The following is a 16,995-nucleotide window of genomic DNA, read 5'->3' as shown; positions in this document are numbered from 1 at the left end:
TATGGATATGTAGATCTATAGCAGCTGAATACGTCAAGCGTTTGGTAAATTATCTCATCTGAATAATGAACGTCTGACCTATGCTGCAGGAAAAAATCAGCTTATGTTTTACTACATTTCATTCTTGCGGCCCCCTCCCACTCAAGCCGCCTTGTCTGGCGAACCCATCCTCATCACCCCTCAAATCGCCAACGATCTGCGGACAGAATACTACACAGATGCCCAAGATATATTCTATTCGTGGTCCTTGCATTCGCCCAAACCAAGCTCGTCAGTAATAACAAAGCCTGTCAAGCTGACGAGCTGGAGGGCATCTACGATGTACAAGGAGATACCCGTCCCGCCCCCTCGGAATGCCCGTAATGGAGAGTACTGGCGCCTCATCCTTAGCTCTGGAACATCACGAAAAGATCAGGTGCTTTCCCTAAATGATGAAAATCTGGGGCACCAGCCGTTCCCTGTCCTCTCCGATCCGATCCTTTTCTCCACTCGCCCAAGCAAGGCTATAAAGCAGGAGCGGATTCAGAGATCATATGCTTTACCTGCGACTAATACAGACCACCTTACGATATTTGACATCATCGAGCAAACTTCTTTTGACCTCGACAAGGTAAGCCATCAGCTTACCTTGCTGGAAGTGGCTTAAATTAAACACCACCAGAAAATATGGGACAGTGGTATTGGCCTTAGTTCTTGGTTAGTACAACTTCACTCCGGGATAGCTGCCAACACCGCCCTGGTTTCAAGGGTGAAGAACGTACTCTTCGCCTCCAAGTGTGATATTCTCGAGCTAGGTGAGACATTTCGTCGCGTTTCTCGCAATCCTCAACTTTGAGTAGGTGCAGGGACGGGCATAGTGGCCATCGTTCTGGGCATTTTACGAGGCTTGCTCGATTCACCCGGGAAATCAGGACAGATCATAACCACCGATTTGCGTGAGCAACCTGTGGCAGCTCGACAAATAAAATCATTGATTGTAGTGTTCAGCATCTGCTTTGCCGCTATTGCAGAGCAATATTACTTCAAGTCAACCCCTCTACCACCCTGGCAATGCACTAGAAGGTGCTGTCCTCGACTGGGATAAACCTGAGATCCCCACCCAGGTGGAATCGTTCGTTAGTGGCATCGATGTGATCGTGTGAGTGCATATCAACCTATGTTGGTGAAAGTTCCGAGCCCCCACACCAGGATGGCGGATGTCACATATAACACTGCGTCGTTTCCTGCACTCATCGGAACGCTCTCCCGGCTCATCAGGTTTTCGATGAGTGTCGCACCAGCGAAACCTCCACTCATCGTCCTTGGACACAAAGAGCGAGATGCTGCAGAACGTACTCTTTGGGACGTGGCGGAGAAAATTGGCATACATTTTGAGGAGGTTGCGAAAGTTCCTGGAGCGGAGGGATCACCTGTTGAGGTTTGGGTGGGAACAGTGTCAGTAGCAGATACACAGTGAAGCTACGATATTGAGCCGCACAATCAGGAGCGAATTAGAATGACATGCGAACTGCGAAGTGTTGACGAGTTGAGGTACGAAACACTGTCCTGCGAACAAGTACAAATGGTTATGATTAACAGAGCAAGTGTAGTACAAGAAATGCGAGGTATGTAGTACTGAGATGGTGTGTTGGTATACTTCGGTTTCGGACATCAGATCTGTCAAAGTGGTGGAAGTGGCCTTCGACAGTGGGGACAAATATTCTAAAGTGATTGATCAATACACAACGTCATTTTGTTCGTGCAAACGGTTACCTTAATAGCAAGCCACTAGTCGATGGAAGAGTTAGCATCTAGAATCCGGCAGCGAACACTAAACATACCTTTTCCAGGCATTCCGTATGCTGCTCGACACGATGAGCGAGCCGTTTGCATATAAACGATATCAGAAACTCACAAATAGATGCTGACAAGGTGCCAGACTATAGCTTCGTCCTTGCTCCGACCCCTCGCAGCAAACCACCGGTAACCTGCTCTAGCTGCTTCTCATCGTCGGTATGAATGGCCTCCATGCAAATAGCGCAGTCCCCGAGAGATTCATCGGGTGCTTCTGGGTCAGCCGCAGAAAGCGGTAATGCTGGGTGATAGTCGTACACTTGTGCATGAGCGAACTGCAAAGCTCAGCGTAAATACTTGTACAAGTGAAAAATGCGACCTACTCGTTTCGGAAGGAAGAACGCCGGTCCGAGACGCTGCTGAAGCAGTATAACGGCAACTTGGAGGAAGATGAACATCGCGAGATACCACATCCAACCTAGCAAAGTATAAGTCAATCTTGATTGTTCCATGACTTGGGACCTACGGCGGGGCTCGATATCAAGCACATTCTTTGGGCATGTCAAGAAATCTAACAGAATTTTAGAGACGTGGATGGACAAAAATGCATGGATACTCACAAAGAGCATGGAAAAGTCGGCAGAGTGATGTACCAATCAAGTACTCAGCAGTCAGTGCACTGCTCCTACCTTTTTTCACCGAGCGCACAATCTGCGGCAACCAGAAAAGGGAGTACATGGTTGCCACGAATACCAACGCCAGTGAAGGAGTAACGATGACTCTGACGATGAATGTGAGGAAGAAAAACATTCCGAGCCCTGAAGGGACATCAGAAGTGATTGTGACAACACCTGAAGACTTACATATCCGTGCTTGGGGGTCAGATCGAATGTGTCGAAGCAACAAACTGAAGAATGTCGGGCCAGTGGATCGAGGAGGAGCTGTTGGTGGTGTGGGCACAACTTGAGAAGGCACCGATGGTTCCTGTTGTACTGGTCTTGGAGGGGATGGTGCTACTGCATCCTCTGGGGCTTGAACCTGGTTGATGAGGATGGCATGTTGCTGAACAGGAATTTCAGTCTGTGTAGTCTATCCAGCAGCCAAGGTTCACTCACAGATTCAAAAGCAAACAGCACGCAGGCGACGAATGCCGGAGCCACAAGCGACAAGGACGGACGCCCACTAGCAATAATGGCAAATGTGATATGCCCAGCAAACGAGACGGAGTCCACAATGGATTGTGTAAGGAACGTCCATAAGGAGACACGAGACAATCCAGCAGGAGTACGGCTTCGGTCAACTTGACGAGAGAGCAATAGTAGCTGCGCCAAGTACACAAAAGCTGAGATGCCGGCATCTGAGCAAAATACACGAATCAATAAACTGACTGAATCAAGACGGAACACCCTAACATGTTGCAACTTTGCGGAAGAACGACTGAGACCTTGAGACACACGCATTCAGTTAGGTCACTAAACTGAAAATATAGTAAAAATACCTTAATCCTTCCGTATCATGCAGCTTGTATAAAATGCCGCATTCTCGACTCAAAAGCACACCGTTGAGCTTAAGAGGGGGTCTTTTCACTGTCCATCTCCCCGTAGGTTTCTGTAATTCGTCTTCAAGGTCCTCCATATCCTTTACGGATATCTCAGATGGAGCAATTTGTGCATAAACGCTAAACCCGCAACCTCCTTGTGACTCCCCATCTGCAAGCACGTTAGAAGTATGACAGGTAGGATGTAAATTTAGCCTACTGGTCGACTCCTGGTCGATAACACCTGCATCAATCAAATCTTTCACCTTATTAACTCGAGAGATCAATTCAGGTTCTATTGTTCGAGCGGTATCATTCTGAAAAGCTTCTGGAACAATCGCAGGGATGTAGCGAATGTCTATATGTCGGCTAATGTAACATCAGTTACGTTTCCTGTTTCCTGGCATCAGGGCTAGGACGTACCCGGTGGGTTCAGCGAAGCCATATATGGTCCCATTTGCGAGGAAGTGCACGCCTTCAAAATCCAGCTTCATGTCATCGGAGCTGGTAGGATGACGGACGTCTATTCTTCCCTGTGCGGGGGTTCGAGTTTCCATGAAATGAGGTGATGAAAACAACCCACATGAACAATGGCGATCTTCTCTGTAACACCTTTCACACCGACCGGGGTTCGATCCATTATGCTCCATGAGATTTTGTCCGAGCCAGTCCAATTCCAAGAGCCAACGTGACTGACAAGCTCTGTCATGTTAGTGTCGCCCATGAACGTTTCAGCATGTGCTCTCCACGGAAAGGCTGTGGATGCGAGGCTGGGTGTGGTGATATTGAAGAAGTCAATCTCGCCGTGTGCAAATCCGGTCACATTCGGAAAATATGAGGCCCATTGTGGGTTGAGATGAGATCCAAAGGACATGAATGACCCTACAAGAGGGGTGGTGGCGGCTTTCCTGTCTGGCTGCGCTTCCTCGGCATACATCGGCAACTAACAACAATTGAGCACGCACCATTGTGAAGTTAGACTCCGTCCCATTCAGCCAAGCAGTGAAGTTTGACAGTTGGTAATTGAGGGATTGAAGGGCATCCTGGTAATGATTTCGAGCAAGAAATTCATCCCCAGTGTGATTCGTGAGTATGAAGAGCATAAATATTAGGAATAGAAATGACGGAACAGAGCTCCTCTGCTGTTGTATTCTGGCCGGCTGCCCATCATTCTCGTCGTTGCGGTCCATAGATGATAGTGGTACACATCTGAGACGTCGTGAACTCGTGGTCACCGAAGCGCTGCACCACTGATCACGTGTCCTATGCAGCATCACTTTAGCGTAAGCCGCGATGAAGCCAGCACCAGACAGCAAACGCTGGACCCATTTTCATTCAGCGCTGCAGCTTGCGATATCACGCGCAGCACACAAATGGACGCGAGTATCAAGTTCGCTCATATTTACGCGTGATTAGACTAACAGTCGCGTAGATACGAAGATTTCCAGGAATGCTTCGCGCTCTGGTGTAAGGAAGAGCCACACGGTGCAGAGGGTATCTTTAACACCGTCTCAAGGCATATGGAGGACCAAATACACGTGAGTTTCATGTCTAAGCACGATGGAATGCACAACGACTAAGACAGTCGCGCAGCAAAGCTGTGAGAATCTGTTCAAGGAATTTAATGTTCGAGATAGTATCAACATTCTCCATGCCGTTGTCTCTGAAGCGAGAGCTCGGAAACAACGTGGGGAGTTGAACGGGAAGGATGTATGGAGAGAAAACCTCACACCGCGTGCTGCTGTTCGTGCACGTACGGTCCGGGTGATAGAATCTGAAGTAGAACATTTACGAGCGGAGCTACAGGCTGTGAGTAGCCGTCAGATGATATTTACAAGATTATCTGACTTTATTACAGCTCGAGGAAGGAGAACGCTGCTCTGTATGCCCGATGTGAGGATAATGACCAAAAGCAACGTACTGCAGATGCTAAGACAGCAGAGCTATTGGATATCCTTGATGATGTACGTGGTTTTTCCCTGTAACTGTTTGTAGATTCTAACAAATGCTAGGTTTATGCAAAGTGGAGTCAGCTCCCGCAGGATGAAATAGGTGTATGGGCTCTTGAATCAGCGGAGAACGTCGGCTTCACGCAACCACCGTAGATTGATGCAGGGGCGATGACGGTCGATCCGGCTAAGGTTTGTTTTTTTGGCTTAAGGTAACTAGTATACTCACTTTCGAAAGCCTTCCTCTTCAAAATTAAATTCAGAAGCGTACTAGCAATTGTCAAGTGTATCAAGTATTGTATGCTAATTAATTTCCGCTCCCCATTGTGTATGTATGTGCAACCACTCCAGCAGCGCACATTTAACACCAGCGAGATGATACCCAAGTCATACAACTTGATTGCAGAAAAAGCACCGTCAGCTATAAGTAATAGAAAAAAATTGATATAGCAGCAACTGGTTTCGATCCAGTGACCTCAGGGTTATGAGCCCTGCACGCTTCCACTGCGTCATGCTGCTGACGATTAGATCGTGGGTATTAACATGCTTGATCTTTGCTTTGTCTTTTGCTTGATACTTCCCGTTTTGATCTCACTATCTCTCCATCACACCATGAACACCGAGCGGAAAACAGCACCAAATGCGCTATGGGCATATCTTCTCCAGAAGGATCTCCCGGCGTCCAATGACTCTTCTGCTACGCCAATGATTCCTCCACTGGCACCAATCGACAGGACCAACACATCCATGCGAATGCTCATTCACGACATGCAGGCAACCCTCGAAAGTTCTCTACGAGAGTGGACACTTTGCTCGCTAACGTCAAGGACGCAAAGACTGAAGTGGCGAACTGTAACCGGATATCAGAGAGCGAACGTGAACGTGTGCTCGACGAGATCTCGAATAGCTGTGAGTATACGTTTCGATGATATGCTTTGACCATGGTATACCGTTTGAGACGCCTGAAAAACGAAAACGAGACGGACCTATATTCTCATCATTACTTTTAGCAAAAAAAGTGCAAACCGAGCTGAAGGCTTGCATCGGTGCACCCTCTCAAGCATCAACTCTCGAATTGGTCCAGAAATCACAATCGTCAGCGGAAAGTAGCATACAAGCTCTAGACAAACGCATAGATGCGATTCAAACGGTATTTCATGTTTATGCTGCTAAGCCCGCTCTGTCTCTACACTACTAACGGACCGTGATTCTACAGCTCATTCAAACCCAGAATCATGCTATGCAAGCCATACAGGACCAGCAGCATTCGATACTAACTGCGGTACTCCCACTTCTTCCACTTGTACAAACCTTCCCTTTGTATGTGGATCAGGTCAAAACTTCGATAGCCGATAAAGTCTCGTCCAGCATGTCAAGTCTGAGCCGCGATATCGGCGGCATGAAGTCCACTTTATCCAGTCTATCCGCTCCTTCTGTCAGCATCCCTGATATTCCCCAGCCAGCTCTAGCAGTTCCGTTCTCTCGTTCCGAGAACCATCACAGTCGCAAGCGCTCCAATTCTTGGTTAAATCAAGACGACACACTTCCGGGGCGCTTCCAATCCTATCGTTCCCACTCTTTTGCCCCGTCGCGTAGCCCTCGCATAGATCAACACAAGAAACCACGATTGGGTAGCGTACTACCAACTGGCTCCCCTCAGCTTGTGAGAAAGTCATCTCATACGGTCAATTCCCCGGAAATACACGCCCTTGATTTGCGCAAATCCCTAAATGCTGACAGGTTGACCTCTCCCGTTCGTGACTCTGTAACCACGAACAACAACTACCCTGCAGTTCCAATGCTCAGACAGACCACGAGGACGCCTCTCGCTGACATACTGCCTCCTGCTCCAGTCAATCACGCAACTGTACAGCTTCGAAAGCCCACTGCCGAGCCTTCTTCCTCTTCTGGTTCCGGAGCAATTTTTTTTGCGAATGCTCACATCATGCATGCGTCCTCTCAGGCGGGCAGACATCCACTTCCAACGGCTCGAGTACATGAGGCCATTCCTCAAGCATCAACGGTCACACCAAACGATTCGAATATCTCTAGTGCAGCTCCAAAGCCAGACGACTTTGTCCCGCCAACTTCTAACCACAATGATAGGAAGAAGACAATGGAATCAGCGCCTGCAGGTCCACCTATCGCTACGCCACCAATGTCGAAGGCTATCAAGTTGGAAGAAGTTCTTCGCTCGCCCTTGAGATGTTGCATATCCATTCCGCCGTCACCGTTATCGTCCTTGTCTCCGTCTCCGCTCCCGGCCCCGGCCCCAGTCCCAGTCCAGCCCGTTTTGAAAACTCAGGTTCAGCATGTTACAGGTGGAATGACACGGCGCCAAGTCACATTCGCTACATCGTCTCATGTGTTCATTCCATCCAATCTTTCTGATCCTGGAATGCTGCCATTACCTACGCTTGATTCCAGGTCCGCAACTATGAGTTTGCGTGATCGACGCGCACAGATGTCTATGGTGAGTGCCAGTGCATGTTCGTGGACGGTTGGCTTAACCATGTGCTTCCAAGCTCGGCCGTACTAACTTCCAGTGCAAAGCGTTTTATTCCTCTGGGTTCTTCCTCTGATGAAGAAGGCTGAAAAGCTCTAGCATTCGCTCTTCTCTTGTTGTTGCTTAATTCTCATTTTCACCGCTCGTAGATAAAGAGGCACTACGAAAGTCAGAACACTAATTGTACATCGATGCTACACAACTTGCAATGCAAACTTGCTCGAGAGGATCTTCGAATTATATATCTTTGACTTGTTCCTCCAGCCACTCCCACAGCGCCTTGCCGAGTTGAGCATCTTGGGTTTCCTGCCTAGGTGACCCCACACGAGCCCATGGGACAAGATACTAAAGACATCTCAGCACCACAATATCACATGAGTTCCACCTTGAAATTCACCTTGCCATTCAAATTAGCAGCTTCCGGGGACGTGGCAGCATACAACTGCGTAAGGGCACCCTGAGACGTTTCATACAGCACCACCGCGCTCTGACAACCCTGTTTAGCATTGAACTCCACGGTGAGGGCTCTGTAAGATTACCAAAAACTGCTTGACGATACTCGGAAGCTGAGGCTCAACGTGGCGCTGCAATTCCGACTTGATATTTCCAGGATTCAACGCCGTCGAAATAATACCTTGGTCACCGTATCGCTTCGCCAATTCAAGAGCAAGCACGATATTCCCCTGTATCATGGTCAGCTTCATTCTCCACCACCGATGGAAGCGTGTTCATACGAATTTGCTTTGGTTGTAAAGGCTGGCCCTCGTCCATTTCTTTCGAGCCGGGCCATCTTTGAAGGTGTTAAAATCGAGCTGTCCAAATAAATGGGCGCAGGAGGAGACGTTCACAACCCGGACTTTGCTTTCGGGAGTGGCTTTAGCCGTCGAAGTGAGAATGGGAAGCAGGAGCTTTGTGAAGTAGTAGTGACCTGAAAGGCATCAGCCCCGTCTCAATGTCATTAATGTTGAGTTTCTCACCAAGGACGTTCGTTCCAAATTGGAGGTCATAACCATCTGCAGTCACTAGCTCCGTCGGCGGCACCATAACCCCACTTGCGACGTTCAGTATCACTCAGCGCGTCGAGGTAAAAAGTTATCTCACGCATTATTTATGAGAATATGAAGTTGTGTCTCTTTGCTATGAAATAGCTCAGTTCGAAGCTAATGATTCCTTGGATAACGCTTTTCTTACCTCAGGAACTCTTCAGCAGACACCTTGATTGCCTTCAGGTCTCCAAGGTCAAGTTTCAAAAATATGGCCTCGTTCCCAGTTTCCTGCTTCAGTTGACGAATTGCCTCCTCTGAAGAAGCCTGGTTGCGAGCCGCAATGTAAACTTTGGCACCATGTGCGAGTAGAGCCTTCAAGTAGGAGTCCGAGTCAACACGAACCGTCAACTTCGTTCATAATTAAACAATTCACCTTCGCAGTCTCCTTTCCGATCCCTGTGCTGGCACCAGTGACAATAACTACTTTTCCTGTCAGGTCTGGAATTTGGTCGACAGAAAATGTGGTCTTTGGAGGTGCTGCGTCACTGAGCCAAGATAGAAAATTACCCATCGTTTCTGGCTGCCTCGGGGAAGGGAAATCTCAGGAAAACGTGAGTAACACTGGTGGCAGCAACTGCCAGCTCAGTACTCAGTGCCCGAGCTATTTATGACCAACCTCTCACTTGGCGCCAACTTGATCGAAACCCTAACCCCAATGTGGGGTTGCTACCATGGCCAGCAAGGAAGAAAGCATCGCGATATCGAGACAGTATTCCTTCAGGGTCCTTCTATGCTACACGCAAGATCCCGCCGTACCCTGATGCACTTGTGCCAGCTCATATCCGGCAGATTGTACCGATTGTTTAGGGCGCTCTTAACTACGTAGTACTTACATGTAGTCAATCTTGCAGTTGCCAGATTGCATTAGAACGATCAGATAGATAGATATGACTCGGGGATTATATACATGTACGTGCAGGACCAAGAGAAGTTATTATAGCTCAAATACCTCTCAGATGCCTATGACCGTTTTTGTGAAAGAATTGGATATACGCATTAGGTTGAGCCAAGACATTCCTGCTCTGCATAACGCCCTATTTATAATTACGTGAAGTCAACATACAAGCCCGCTTAGCTCAGTGGTAGAGCGCGTCACTTGTAACGGATCATCAGATCCGAGAGATGATGAGGTCGGTTGTTCAATCCAGCCAGTGGGCAAAATGTCTTTTTTGCTCACTTCCCCCTTCCGAACGTTGTTTGTTTTGTTGAATCGTCCACTCGCACAAACACCGGCAAATCCCGAGTGACTTTTTCTTATTGCTTTCAGCGTTGCTTCTCCCGAATGCACGGGCACTGTTCATGCCACCATTTATCGTGATTATTCCGACAATGATGTTTTTATTCTGACGAGTTTAAAATTCTGTCATGTCACTTCTTTCGTAGTATTACACCGACGTTAACGATCAGCCACTAATTTTCGGTGTGCCACCAGCTTACAAACATATGTCGGAATGTTTCGTGCACACAAACCCCGGCAAATCCCTGCGGGCGTTCCACCAGCATCGTACGTGTGCTATTACGTTTAACGCGTCATGCTGTGCGTTCAACTGAAACTTTGATGGTTAACCTCACACGTACGCGCTACCCACTGCCAAAAATATGAGATTGATTGAACGAGGTACCCAACACATCACATATGGCCACCCATACCACTTACACTCCACTCAAGTTTTACTTGCCAAAGAGCTTGTAGTTGCAATACTAGACGGCTTAAACCTCCGAGACTTGCTCAATGTTGCGCAGACGTGCACAACCATGCGTGGGGTAGTTCTCTACCTCATAGAAAAATACAATCACCAGATCCTGACTCCGTACATCCTTTCTGAGTGTCGTCGCCATCAATTCTTCGCCGTTTTAACCGCCACACGCGGTGTGATTACTGGATCTTGCGCTCTCAACATGATTCTGGGTTCACCTTCATATCCCACCAACAATCTCAATATCATTGTTCCAGCGGGAGAATTCGACACTATGGCACGATTTCTAACCGATGACCTTTTTTTTTGTCACCGGTTCTACCACCACAGAATTATGCGATCTACAGTCCAAACTTTTACAGAATTCAACCACCTCGGAGCCCGCATCACTCTCACTGAATCTAGGGACAAACAAGATGTTATGAGGGTCATCATCAACTGTCCAACCACCGCTGATATGTCATTAATCACGCCCGGAGGAGCTGCAACTCTTTATCCCACTATGACAATCGCTAACAACAGAAGTTTCAATATCATCTATAGTGAAAGTATCCAGGTAGAATATTGAAGAACAAAATTTAAAAAGCAGATGCGCAACAAGTTGCACCATCACTGTCAATGTTATATCAAATCGCTTCTCAGCGCCACGATCTCCAATTCTAGCCACAGGTGGCATGTATGTCGACCCCCACATTCCCGACACTGATGAGTTAACAACCGAGACATTGTATCAAAAATCTGTATTCTTAATGGGAGGTGTTAGCGCGGATAACGAGTCGCTGACTGGGTGGGATGGCATGCTCTGCTGGTGCCTCCACACCACCCGCTAGAATGCCCACACGCATCATCCCAATGAGCTATATGACGTAACATGCGAGAGTAAGTTTACAGCGGTCGGCGGAGGATCAGAGCCAGTCATTAGCATCATTGGATAAGCGAACAATGTCATGGTACGCACGTTATGCGCTGCGTGAGAGTGAGCATAGACACCGCCAAAGAAAGAGGCTGTCATGTCTTTCCCAGAGTTTCGTGTGAGTAAAACGGGACCTCCCGGATGGGTATCAAGGAACAATGACACGTCGTGGATAAAACCCGAGATGAGGAGAAGGGTCCGAGACTTGGACTCTTCCTGGACTATTTCAAACCAGGATGCAGGTTGATTAGTAAAATACGTAGTGCGCTACATAGCCTTACTCACAGGTTTCCCACGTGACCACAGGTAGTTCGTGCGGAGGCACGGGCCATTCAATTGAGTCCTGAACGTCCTTCAGAACCTTGAGTTTCATCGTGAGTGCACCCTTTTCAATTTCGTTGCTAGGGAAAACGCGGAGATGGGAGGCGAGACCGATCCAATGACACACACTGATGAACCACTTGGTAGGGTCATATTGATACCATCGGAATGCATTCCTGGTAAAAAGGTCATGAATTGTGTAAATGGCGTTGAGAACAGCGCAATGGATGTTAACTGCTACCTGTAATCCATGGGAAACTGATGGTGGAAGTTATGGTACCCTTCTCCCATCGTAAGGATAGCGGATAAAAGATGGTCGCGGGGACTGTGTTTGTCATCATACGGCGTGCTTCCGAGATAGTGAGCGATGGAGTTGATGCAAAAAGTGCTCTGGGGCTCAAGTCAAGCTTTGACATTGATGAAGAACACGAGACTCACGTGATGACACGCGGTCATGCGAAGGGCACCAACGAAAAAGAATCCGCCTTTCCAGTCTCCCCATAACAGACCAGGAATGACCATTGGGAGCAAGTACCCGAAAATAGTTAGGATGACAAAGTACCATCGGTGCTGCCACTTGTACGAGAGGGTCATTGCGCAAGTCGGAGATATCAGCTGGCCCAGGTTTCAAGTCTGACTCGAAAATGATCCATCCGATGTGCGTCCACAGAAGGCCTCTTTCTGAGTTGTACGGGTCGAGGTCCGTGTCGGTATGCCTGTGATGGGAACGGTGCCGGCGTGACCACCAGTAACACGAGCCTTGCACTGCACTTGCCCCCGCAAGTATGAGGAATACCTGCAAGGGGAACGAAGCGTTGTACGACCTGTGTGACCAAAGTCGGTGGTACCCTGGAAGCAACATATTCTAATGATATCCCATGAAGGTTGTTGTCACCACTTACCAGCAGTGATGCCTGGCGTAGCAAATTCAGCGGTCGGAAGAAATGACTGTTGCAGAACACCCACCAAGCATGGAATATATGTAATAGAGGGTCGTGCAAACGACAGTGTTCCAAAAGATGTGAACATAAAGCAAGCCATACAGCGAAAGGGCTGGTGTAATGACAAGGACGGAAAGGTTGAACCATCGTATTCCAGTGATGGCCGGAAAGCCTTGCGTCAAATTCTTAATGAACTGCATATTGAACCGCGGTTGTCGCCACCAGAAACGCCAGCAGAAGAAGATGCGACCAAGAAGAACAGAAGGACGGTTGTTGCACTGGCTACCAGGAGAAGGATTATATATCACCCTACGACGGTGGGACAGCAATTCATGGTTTTCTCCTCCATATTATGTACCGTTAAGACAGGTTGAGACATGGCGTCATAAAAGCCGAGTGTGACTGGCTGATCGGGAAATCAGTGGAATGTCAGATATGCCGTGTGTAAAGTGTAAGTCATACTCGTGGAAGACAAAGGAGCTTCTTGTGAAACTCTAATTTCGATGGTGAACCCAACGTTCCTTTGACCCGAGATAATGAACCAACAGTCCAATTGGGCACTCACGCACAGGTTTCCACCAGATGCGGTATATATTATGCATCGCTGAGTACATGGTTTTTAAGGGATTCCTTCATCCTGGCAGCCGCGTATAGGACAACATTTCAGTGCCAAGGCATGGAACGAGCCTATCTGTCATATTGTCGCCAAGAGCTAGATAGTTGTCGAGACGTACGCTGATATCATTCGTCCAAGATTCGTCTCTGTCTAACTGTCTCTCGGCGATAACAACAAAAGATTCAAATGAGTCACTGCCATTCGACTTCGGAACTAAATGTGGTTATCTCTGGGCAGTCGGGCCATCATTGCGCATTCACACTGGTTCACGAGATCCGAAATGTGGTACCAGCTGCATTCATGGTCTGTAAATGTCGGGTGTAAATGTCAGACCATGACAAGCCGTTTGTCTTACTTCTTCTCCACTATGTATATCTCTTCCTTGTTTTATTTGAATGAGCATTCGCCTGTCAAGTTGAGACCAACGACGAAGCATCACAATGCGATAAACCATACTATTGGATCACAATAGGTTTCGTATCCTCTATACACAATCTGAGACGAAGCCTGCTGGTGAATTCAGGTGCCAACCCGAAGCGGAAGTCTCAGCAACTGCGCCGAAGGTAATGGTAGTGAGCCGTTGTGATGACGGGGCACCTGAAATTGGACTGCTATAGTCGTCATCTTCCGGATCATCAGGTTTGCGGTTAAGTACCCGGTATGCATAAGTCACAACCACTAGCAGGTTACAAACTATCAGGGAAGACGATGCCTGAATACATGAATGTAAATTTTTGGATTGGTGAGATATAGGCAAGACCTACCTCCAAATTCACTGCAATCGTTTCGACTTCTGTAACTAATAGAAAGTGGGCAATTGCATGGAACAGGCAAAACAGCGACATGATAATGCTAGATGAAAATGTCGCAAGAATCATTCGACGCTGTCGAATCGGCAGGTTGACGTTCCAGAGCAATCTGAGGGAAAAGGTCACCATAATAGTATCAGCGATGCAGCCGGCTGATTTGAATGGTATGGTGAGTATAGGAGGAAGCGGAAATTGATATGATGCCCACTTGCGACTTCGTAGGCTGCCATCAAACGGTCAATACGGCAGGAAGGACATGTCATATGATACCATCTACGATTCGATCTGAAATTCCACGCCTTTTGCACAATAAACCCTCCCCACATCAGGAAGAAGAGAATCGCGAAACCCAAGGACAAGTGAAAAAGCCGCTGCGTGGGCCGCGCAACCCGTGTGATGGCAAACAGTATGCTCATGCGTGCAGACCTTGAAGTTCGTTTGTTTTCTTAGACCAAAATAAAGGCGGGACAGGATCTCACCAATTTATGCAGGTGAACGTGAACGATGTCACCCAAAAAGTAACTGTACATGTCGTTCCTTGAACTTCTATGTCAAGTCCATCCATATGAGCAACATAATGAGGTCAACAATTGACAAGGTACGTACGAGAGAGCAGGTGGACCCAAGAATTAATCAGATGCACTGCACCGCACAATCCGGCAAAGGCAGCCCATGCGTCCTCCCACCAGAATCTTTTTGTGTGTAGCCGGAAACAGACACGAAAAACTGTGAGCCCGAGTGCAATTCCCTGCACAACGCTTGTTACCGCTGGGTTCGAGTAAGACAGGATCCTGGTAAAGTAGAATATCAATATTGTGGGCTATGCACCTACCCTTCATCTGTACTATTGACGGTGACAGCTTCATCTTTGCCGAGGATGATAATCTTTCGAATCAACAAGCACTAAGCGCCAAGGACGAGTCGACAACTCCAACGTAGTGATCGTGCCATGAGAAGCACGTAATGCGTCTAAGTTGGCGGAAATTCCTGCAGGGTTCAAGTTGACAGATAGCCGCTCATTGATCATCTCATGGCGGCAGGGTATGGTGGATAATGGCCCCGCTGCATCATTCTGCCCGCCATTGCAATGACGTTTCTAAAACAGTTGAGACCAAGGAAGTAGGACGTAGACTGTTGTTCCAATGCGAGTGGGCTGGCCTTTCAGGTCTTAGAAAGTTTTACATAGCGGCTGTCAATGAGGTCGCACGCAAAATTTGGACCTTTTGATTCGAATTTCGTACCTTACATATTTGTGACAGTGGGGCCTAAGACCCTGGCCACCTGTGTAATAAGTCTCGTCACCAGCCATGACAAGCAGTGGGGTCAGACGTTGAACACTCAGTGTCCCTGTTTGTGGAAGGCGGCTGATGAGGCCTTGAGGTCAGGATAAAAATATTGAGGCTAAGTAGTACTGCCAGAGTGCCTCAAATTGGCACCGCGAGTACTACGTGACGTCCTATAATTATCGCCCCTTTTAACCATCGATCATCGATCAAAGTCCTTCTGCTATCTTGACACCCGACTTCCACGACCTCTGTGTTAATCTTCTATTGCAGCAATGGTACGGTTGAATGAATCCGAGCTCAATAAGCCAGGTGGTGTCGAGGGTTGCGGCAAAGTAGGGATGCAGGGGATGGAGATGTTGGATGGCGAGGTTGCCGAGGCCTTCAAAGAGAGCGTAGAGCGTTCGAACCCTGATCATCCTGATAACCGCAACGATGTTACTCAGGGCATCCATGGCCATGTCCATCACCTTGGGCCTGGGCACCATTCGTGGCTGAACAAATTCGTACCCCAGCTAGAAGCCCTCGCAGCCAAATACCACGTTGGCAACTACGTCGCAATCAGAGGCACCAATCAACGATTTTTCGAGAGCATGCCGATCTATGCGCGTTTGGGCATGCATCTCCTATTCTATGGGAGAGAGCAGGTCAAGCTCTTGGAAGGAAGCAAGCGCATCGAGGAACTCCTCATGGAGCAGAGCAGGCGCGAGGGACAGATTTATGACTCGCCCCAGTCTAGAAAGAACATCCCGTCATTCATACACACTTACAGCATCGACACAAGCGAGCTGCTGTACCCTCCCGAAAGCCCAGAATACAAGAATTTCAATGAGTTCTTTTACCGGAAACTCAAGTCTGGAGCCCGCCCTGTGCAGAATCCTGATCATGAATTCTGCAGCGCTGCCGACTGCCGGCTTGTTGTATACCCTACAGTGCACGCTGGACAGACTTTTTGGATTAAGGGGGACGAATTCACAGTTCCTGCCCTACTAGGACTAGACAAATCCGATCCACTCTGCCAGGCGCTTGAAGATGGCTCCCTCGCATCATTTCGCCTTGCACCTTCAGATTATCACCGCTTCCACTCGCTTGCGGATGCTACTGTTGTTGGTGAACCAAGGGATATCCCTGGACAGTATTACACAGGTAAGGACCACCTCCACTACTCATAGAATATAAATTTACCTTCCGCAGTCAACCCACAAGCAGTCAACGAGAGAAATCTTGACGTGCTATCTGCCAATAAGAGATCAGTTCTCGTTCTGAACCACGACGCGACGAATAAAAAGATCGCATTCATCGCAGTTGGTGCCTTGCTCGTCGGAAGCATCAAGTGGACTGTTTCGGTAAGTTCGCGGAATTTGGATCTCTGACATCTCGAACTCACTTCCATTAGGCGGGTTCCAAGGTTCAGCGCGGAGATGAACTTGGGTACTTCGCGTACGGAGGCAGCACAATTGTTGCTCTCTTTGAGCCGGGGACGGTTGAGTGGGATTGCGATCTTGTGGCCAACTCTTCGCCACCGAAGCCAGGACAACTTGGAATCGAGACTTTGATGAAAGTCGGCTGGTCTATTGGGAAGGTTCCCAGCGATAAGAATTGAA

General features: G+C 48.1%; 9 protein-coding genes and 2 non-coding genes across 11 annotated transcripts; 6 read left to right on the top strand and 5 right to left on the bottom strand.

Annotated features, from left to right (window-relative positions):
* The first annotated feature begins 99 nt into the window (after positions 1 to 99).
* Positions 100 to 1,916, top strand: EDB91DRAFT_1331319 (putative methyltransferase-domain-containing protein). The gene is made up of 6 exons (XM_041325384.1): positions 100 to 610; positions 662 to 794; positions 840 to 935; positions 988 to 1,138; positions 1,189 to 1,701; positions 1,753 to 1,916. The coding sequence occupies exons 1-5, from the start codon at positions 104 to 106 to the stop codon at positions 1,454 to 1,456; spliced, it is 1,155 nt and encodes a 384-aa protein (XP_041169974.1). The 5' UTR covers positions 100 to 103; the 3' UTR covers positions 1,457 to 1,701; positions 1,753 to 1,916.
* EDB91DRAFT_1240120 (uncharacterized protein) lies at positions 1,660 to 4,500 on the bottom strand (the record flags this gene model as incomplete). The annotated part of the gene is made up of 15 exons (XM_041321965.1): positions 1,660 to 1,701; positions 1,753 to 1,767; positions 1,821 to 1,841; positions 1,895 to 1,932; positions 1,958 to 2,108; positions 2,157 to 2,251; positions 2,300 to 2,344; positions 2,394 to 2,591; positions 2,637 to 2,835; positions 2,889 to 3,156; positions 3,272 to 3,482; positions 3,531 to 3,679; positions 3,734 to 3,843; positions 3,894 to 4,226; positions 4,276 to 4,500. 15 exons carry the CDS (start codon positions 4,498 to 4,500, stop codon positions 1,660 to 1,662), a joined length of 2,100 nt encoding a protein of 699 aa, XP_041169973.1.
* Positions 4,501 to 4,574: 74 nt separating this feature from the next.
* On the top strand, positions 4,575 to 5,666 carry EDB91DRAFT_1173184 (uncharacterized protein). The gene is made up of 5 exons (XM_041320277.1): positions 4,575 to 4,689; positions 4,743 to 4,848; positions 4,904 to 5,119; positions 5,179 to 5,274; positions 5,323 to 5,666. The coding sequence occupies exons 1-5, from the start codon at positions 4,604 to 4,606 to the stop codon at positions 5,413 to 5,415; spliced, it is 597 nt and encodes a 198-aa protein (XP_041169972.1). The 5' UTR covers positions 4,575 to 4,603; the 3' UTR covers positions 5,416 to 5,666.
* A 40-nt stretch (positions 5,667 to 5,706) lies between these two features.
* Positions 5,707 to 5,778, bottom strand: EDB91DRAFT_t112. The gene has a single exon. It is a non-coding gene; the product is annotated as a tRNA-Met (tRNA).
* A 93-nt stretch (positions 5,779 to 5,871) lies between these two features.
* On the top strand, positions 5,872 to 7,841 carry EDB91DRAFT_1255718 (uncharacterized protein; the record flags this gene model as incomplete). The annotated part of the gene is made up of 4 exons (XM_041324030.1): positions 5,872 to 6,168; positions 6,218 to 6,409; positions 6,476 to 7,732; positions 7,785 to 7,841. The coding sequence occupies 4 exons, from the start codon at positions 5,872 to 5,874 to the stop codon at positions 7,839 to 7,841; spliced, it is 1,803 nt and encodes a 600-aa protein (XP_041169971.1).
* Positions 7,529 to 9,421, bottom strand: EDB91DRAFT_1173181 (uncharacterized protein). Its single transcript, XM_041320276.1, has 8 exons — positions 9,185 to 9,421; positions 8,957 to 9,123; positions 8,867 to 8,902; positions 8,743 to 8,816; positions 8,500 to 8,693; positions 8,305 to 8,448; positions 8,163 to 8,252; positions 7,529 to 8,110 (listed from the first exon to the last, which is right to left on the bottom strand). The coding sequence occupies exons 1-8, from the start codon at positions 9,320 to 9,322 to the stop codon at positions 8,003 to 8,005; spliced, it is 951 nt and encodes a 316-aa protein (XP_041169970.1). The 5' UTR covers positions 9,323 to 9,421; the 3' UTR covers positions 7,529 to 8,002.
* Positions 9,422 to 9,876: 455 nt separating this feature from the next.
* EDB91DRAFT_t113 lies at positions 9,877 to 9,969 on the top strand. Its single transcript has one exon. It is a non-coding gene; the product is annotated as a tRNA-Thr (tRNA).
* A 130-nt stretch (positions 9,970 to 10,099) lies between these two features.
* On the top strand, positions 10,100 to 11,214 carry EDB91DRAFT_180420 (uncharacterized protein). The gene is made up of 3 exons (XM_041326341.1): positions 10,100 to 10,315; positions 10,374 to 10,429; positions 10,481 to 11,214. Exons 2-3 carry the CDS (start codon positions 10,411 to 10,413, stop codon positions 11,074 to 11,076), a joined length of 615 nt encoding a protein of 204 aa, XP_041169969.1. The 5' UTR covers positions 10,100 to 10,315; positions 10,374 to 10,410; the 3' UTR covers positions 11,077 to 11,214.
* Positions 11,215 to 11,254: 40 nt separating this feature from the next.
* EDB91DRAFT_1240117 (uncharacterized protein) lies at positions 11,255 to 12,883 on the bottom strand (the record flags this gene model as incomplete). Its single annotated transcript, XM_041321964.1, has 7 exons — positions 11,255 to 11,365; positions 11,467 to 11,642; positions 11,707 to 11,918; positions 11,984 to 12,132; positions 12,181 to 12,236; positions 12,298 to 12,591; positions 12,709 to 12,883. The coding sequence occupies 7 exons, from the start codon at positions 12,881 to 12,883 to the stop codon at positions 11,255 to 11,257; spliced, it is 1,173 nt and encodes a 390-aa protein (XP_041169968.1).
* An 831-nt stretch (positions 12,884 to 13,714) lies between these two features.
* On the bottom strand, positions 13,715 to 15,112 carry EDB91DRAFT_180367 (uncharacterized protein). Its single transcript, XM_041326340.1, has 6 exons — positions 14,941 to 15,112; positions 14,715 to 14,876; positions 14,588 to 14,651; positions 14,317 to 14,534; positions 14,064 to 14,260; positions 13,715 to 14,011 (listed from the first exon to the last, which is right to left on the bottom strand). The coding sequence occupies exons 1-6, from the start codon at positions 14,972 to 14,974 to the stop codon at positions 13,784 to 13,786; spliced, it is 903 nt and encodes a 300-aa protein (XP_041169967.1). The 5' UTR covers positions 14,975 to 15,112; the 3' UTR covers positions 13,715 to 13,783.
* A 635-nt stretch (positions 15,113 to 15,747) lies between these two features.
* Positions 15,748 to 16,994, top strand: EDB91DRAFT_1240116 (phosphatidylserine decarboxylase-domain-containing protein; the record flags this gene model as incomplete). Its single annotated transcript, XM_041321963.1, has 3 exons — positions 15,748 to 16,537; positions 16,586 to 16,737; positions 16,788 to 16,994. 3 exons carry the CDS (start codon positions 15,748 to 15,750, stop codon positions 16,992 to 16,994), a joined length of 1,149 nt encoding a protein of 382 aa, XP_041169966.1.
* Position 16,995: the final 1 nt, after the last annotated feature.

The sequence above is a fragment of the Suillus paluster genome (genome assembly GCF_016628075.1).
Source record: "Suillus paluster strain FC165 chromosome Unknown EDB91scaffold_152, whole genome shotgun sequence".
NCBI lineage: Eukaryota > Fungi > Basidiomycota > Agaricomycetes > Boletales > Suillaceae > Suillus > Suillus paluster.
The sequence above is the reverse complement of the archived record's forward strand: the minus strand, read 5'-3'. Positions and strand labels throughout refer to the sequence as shown.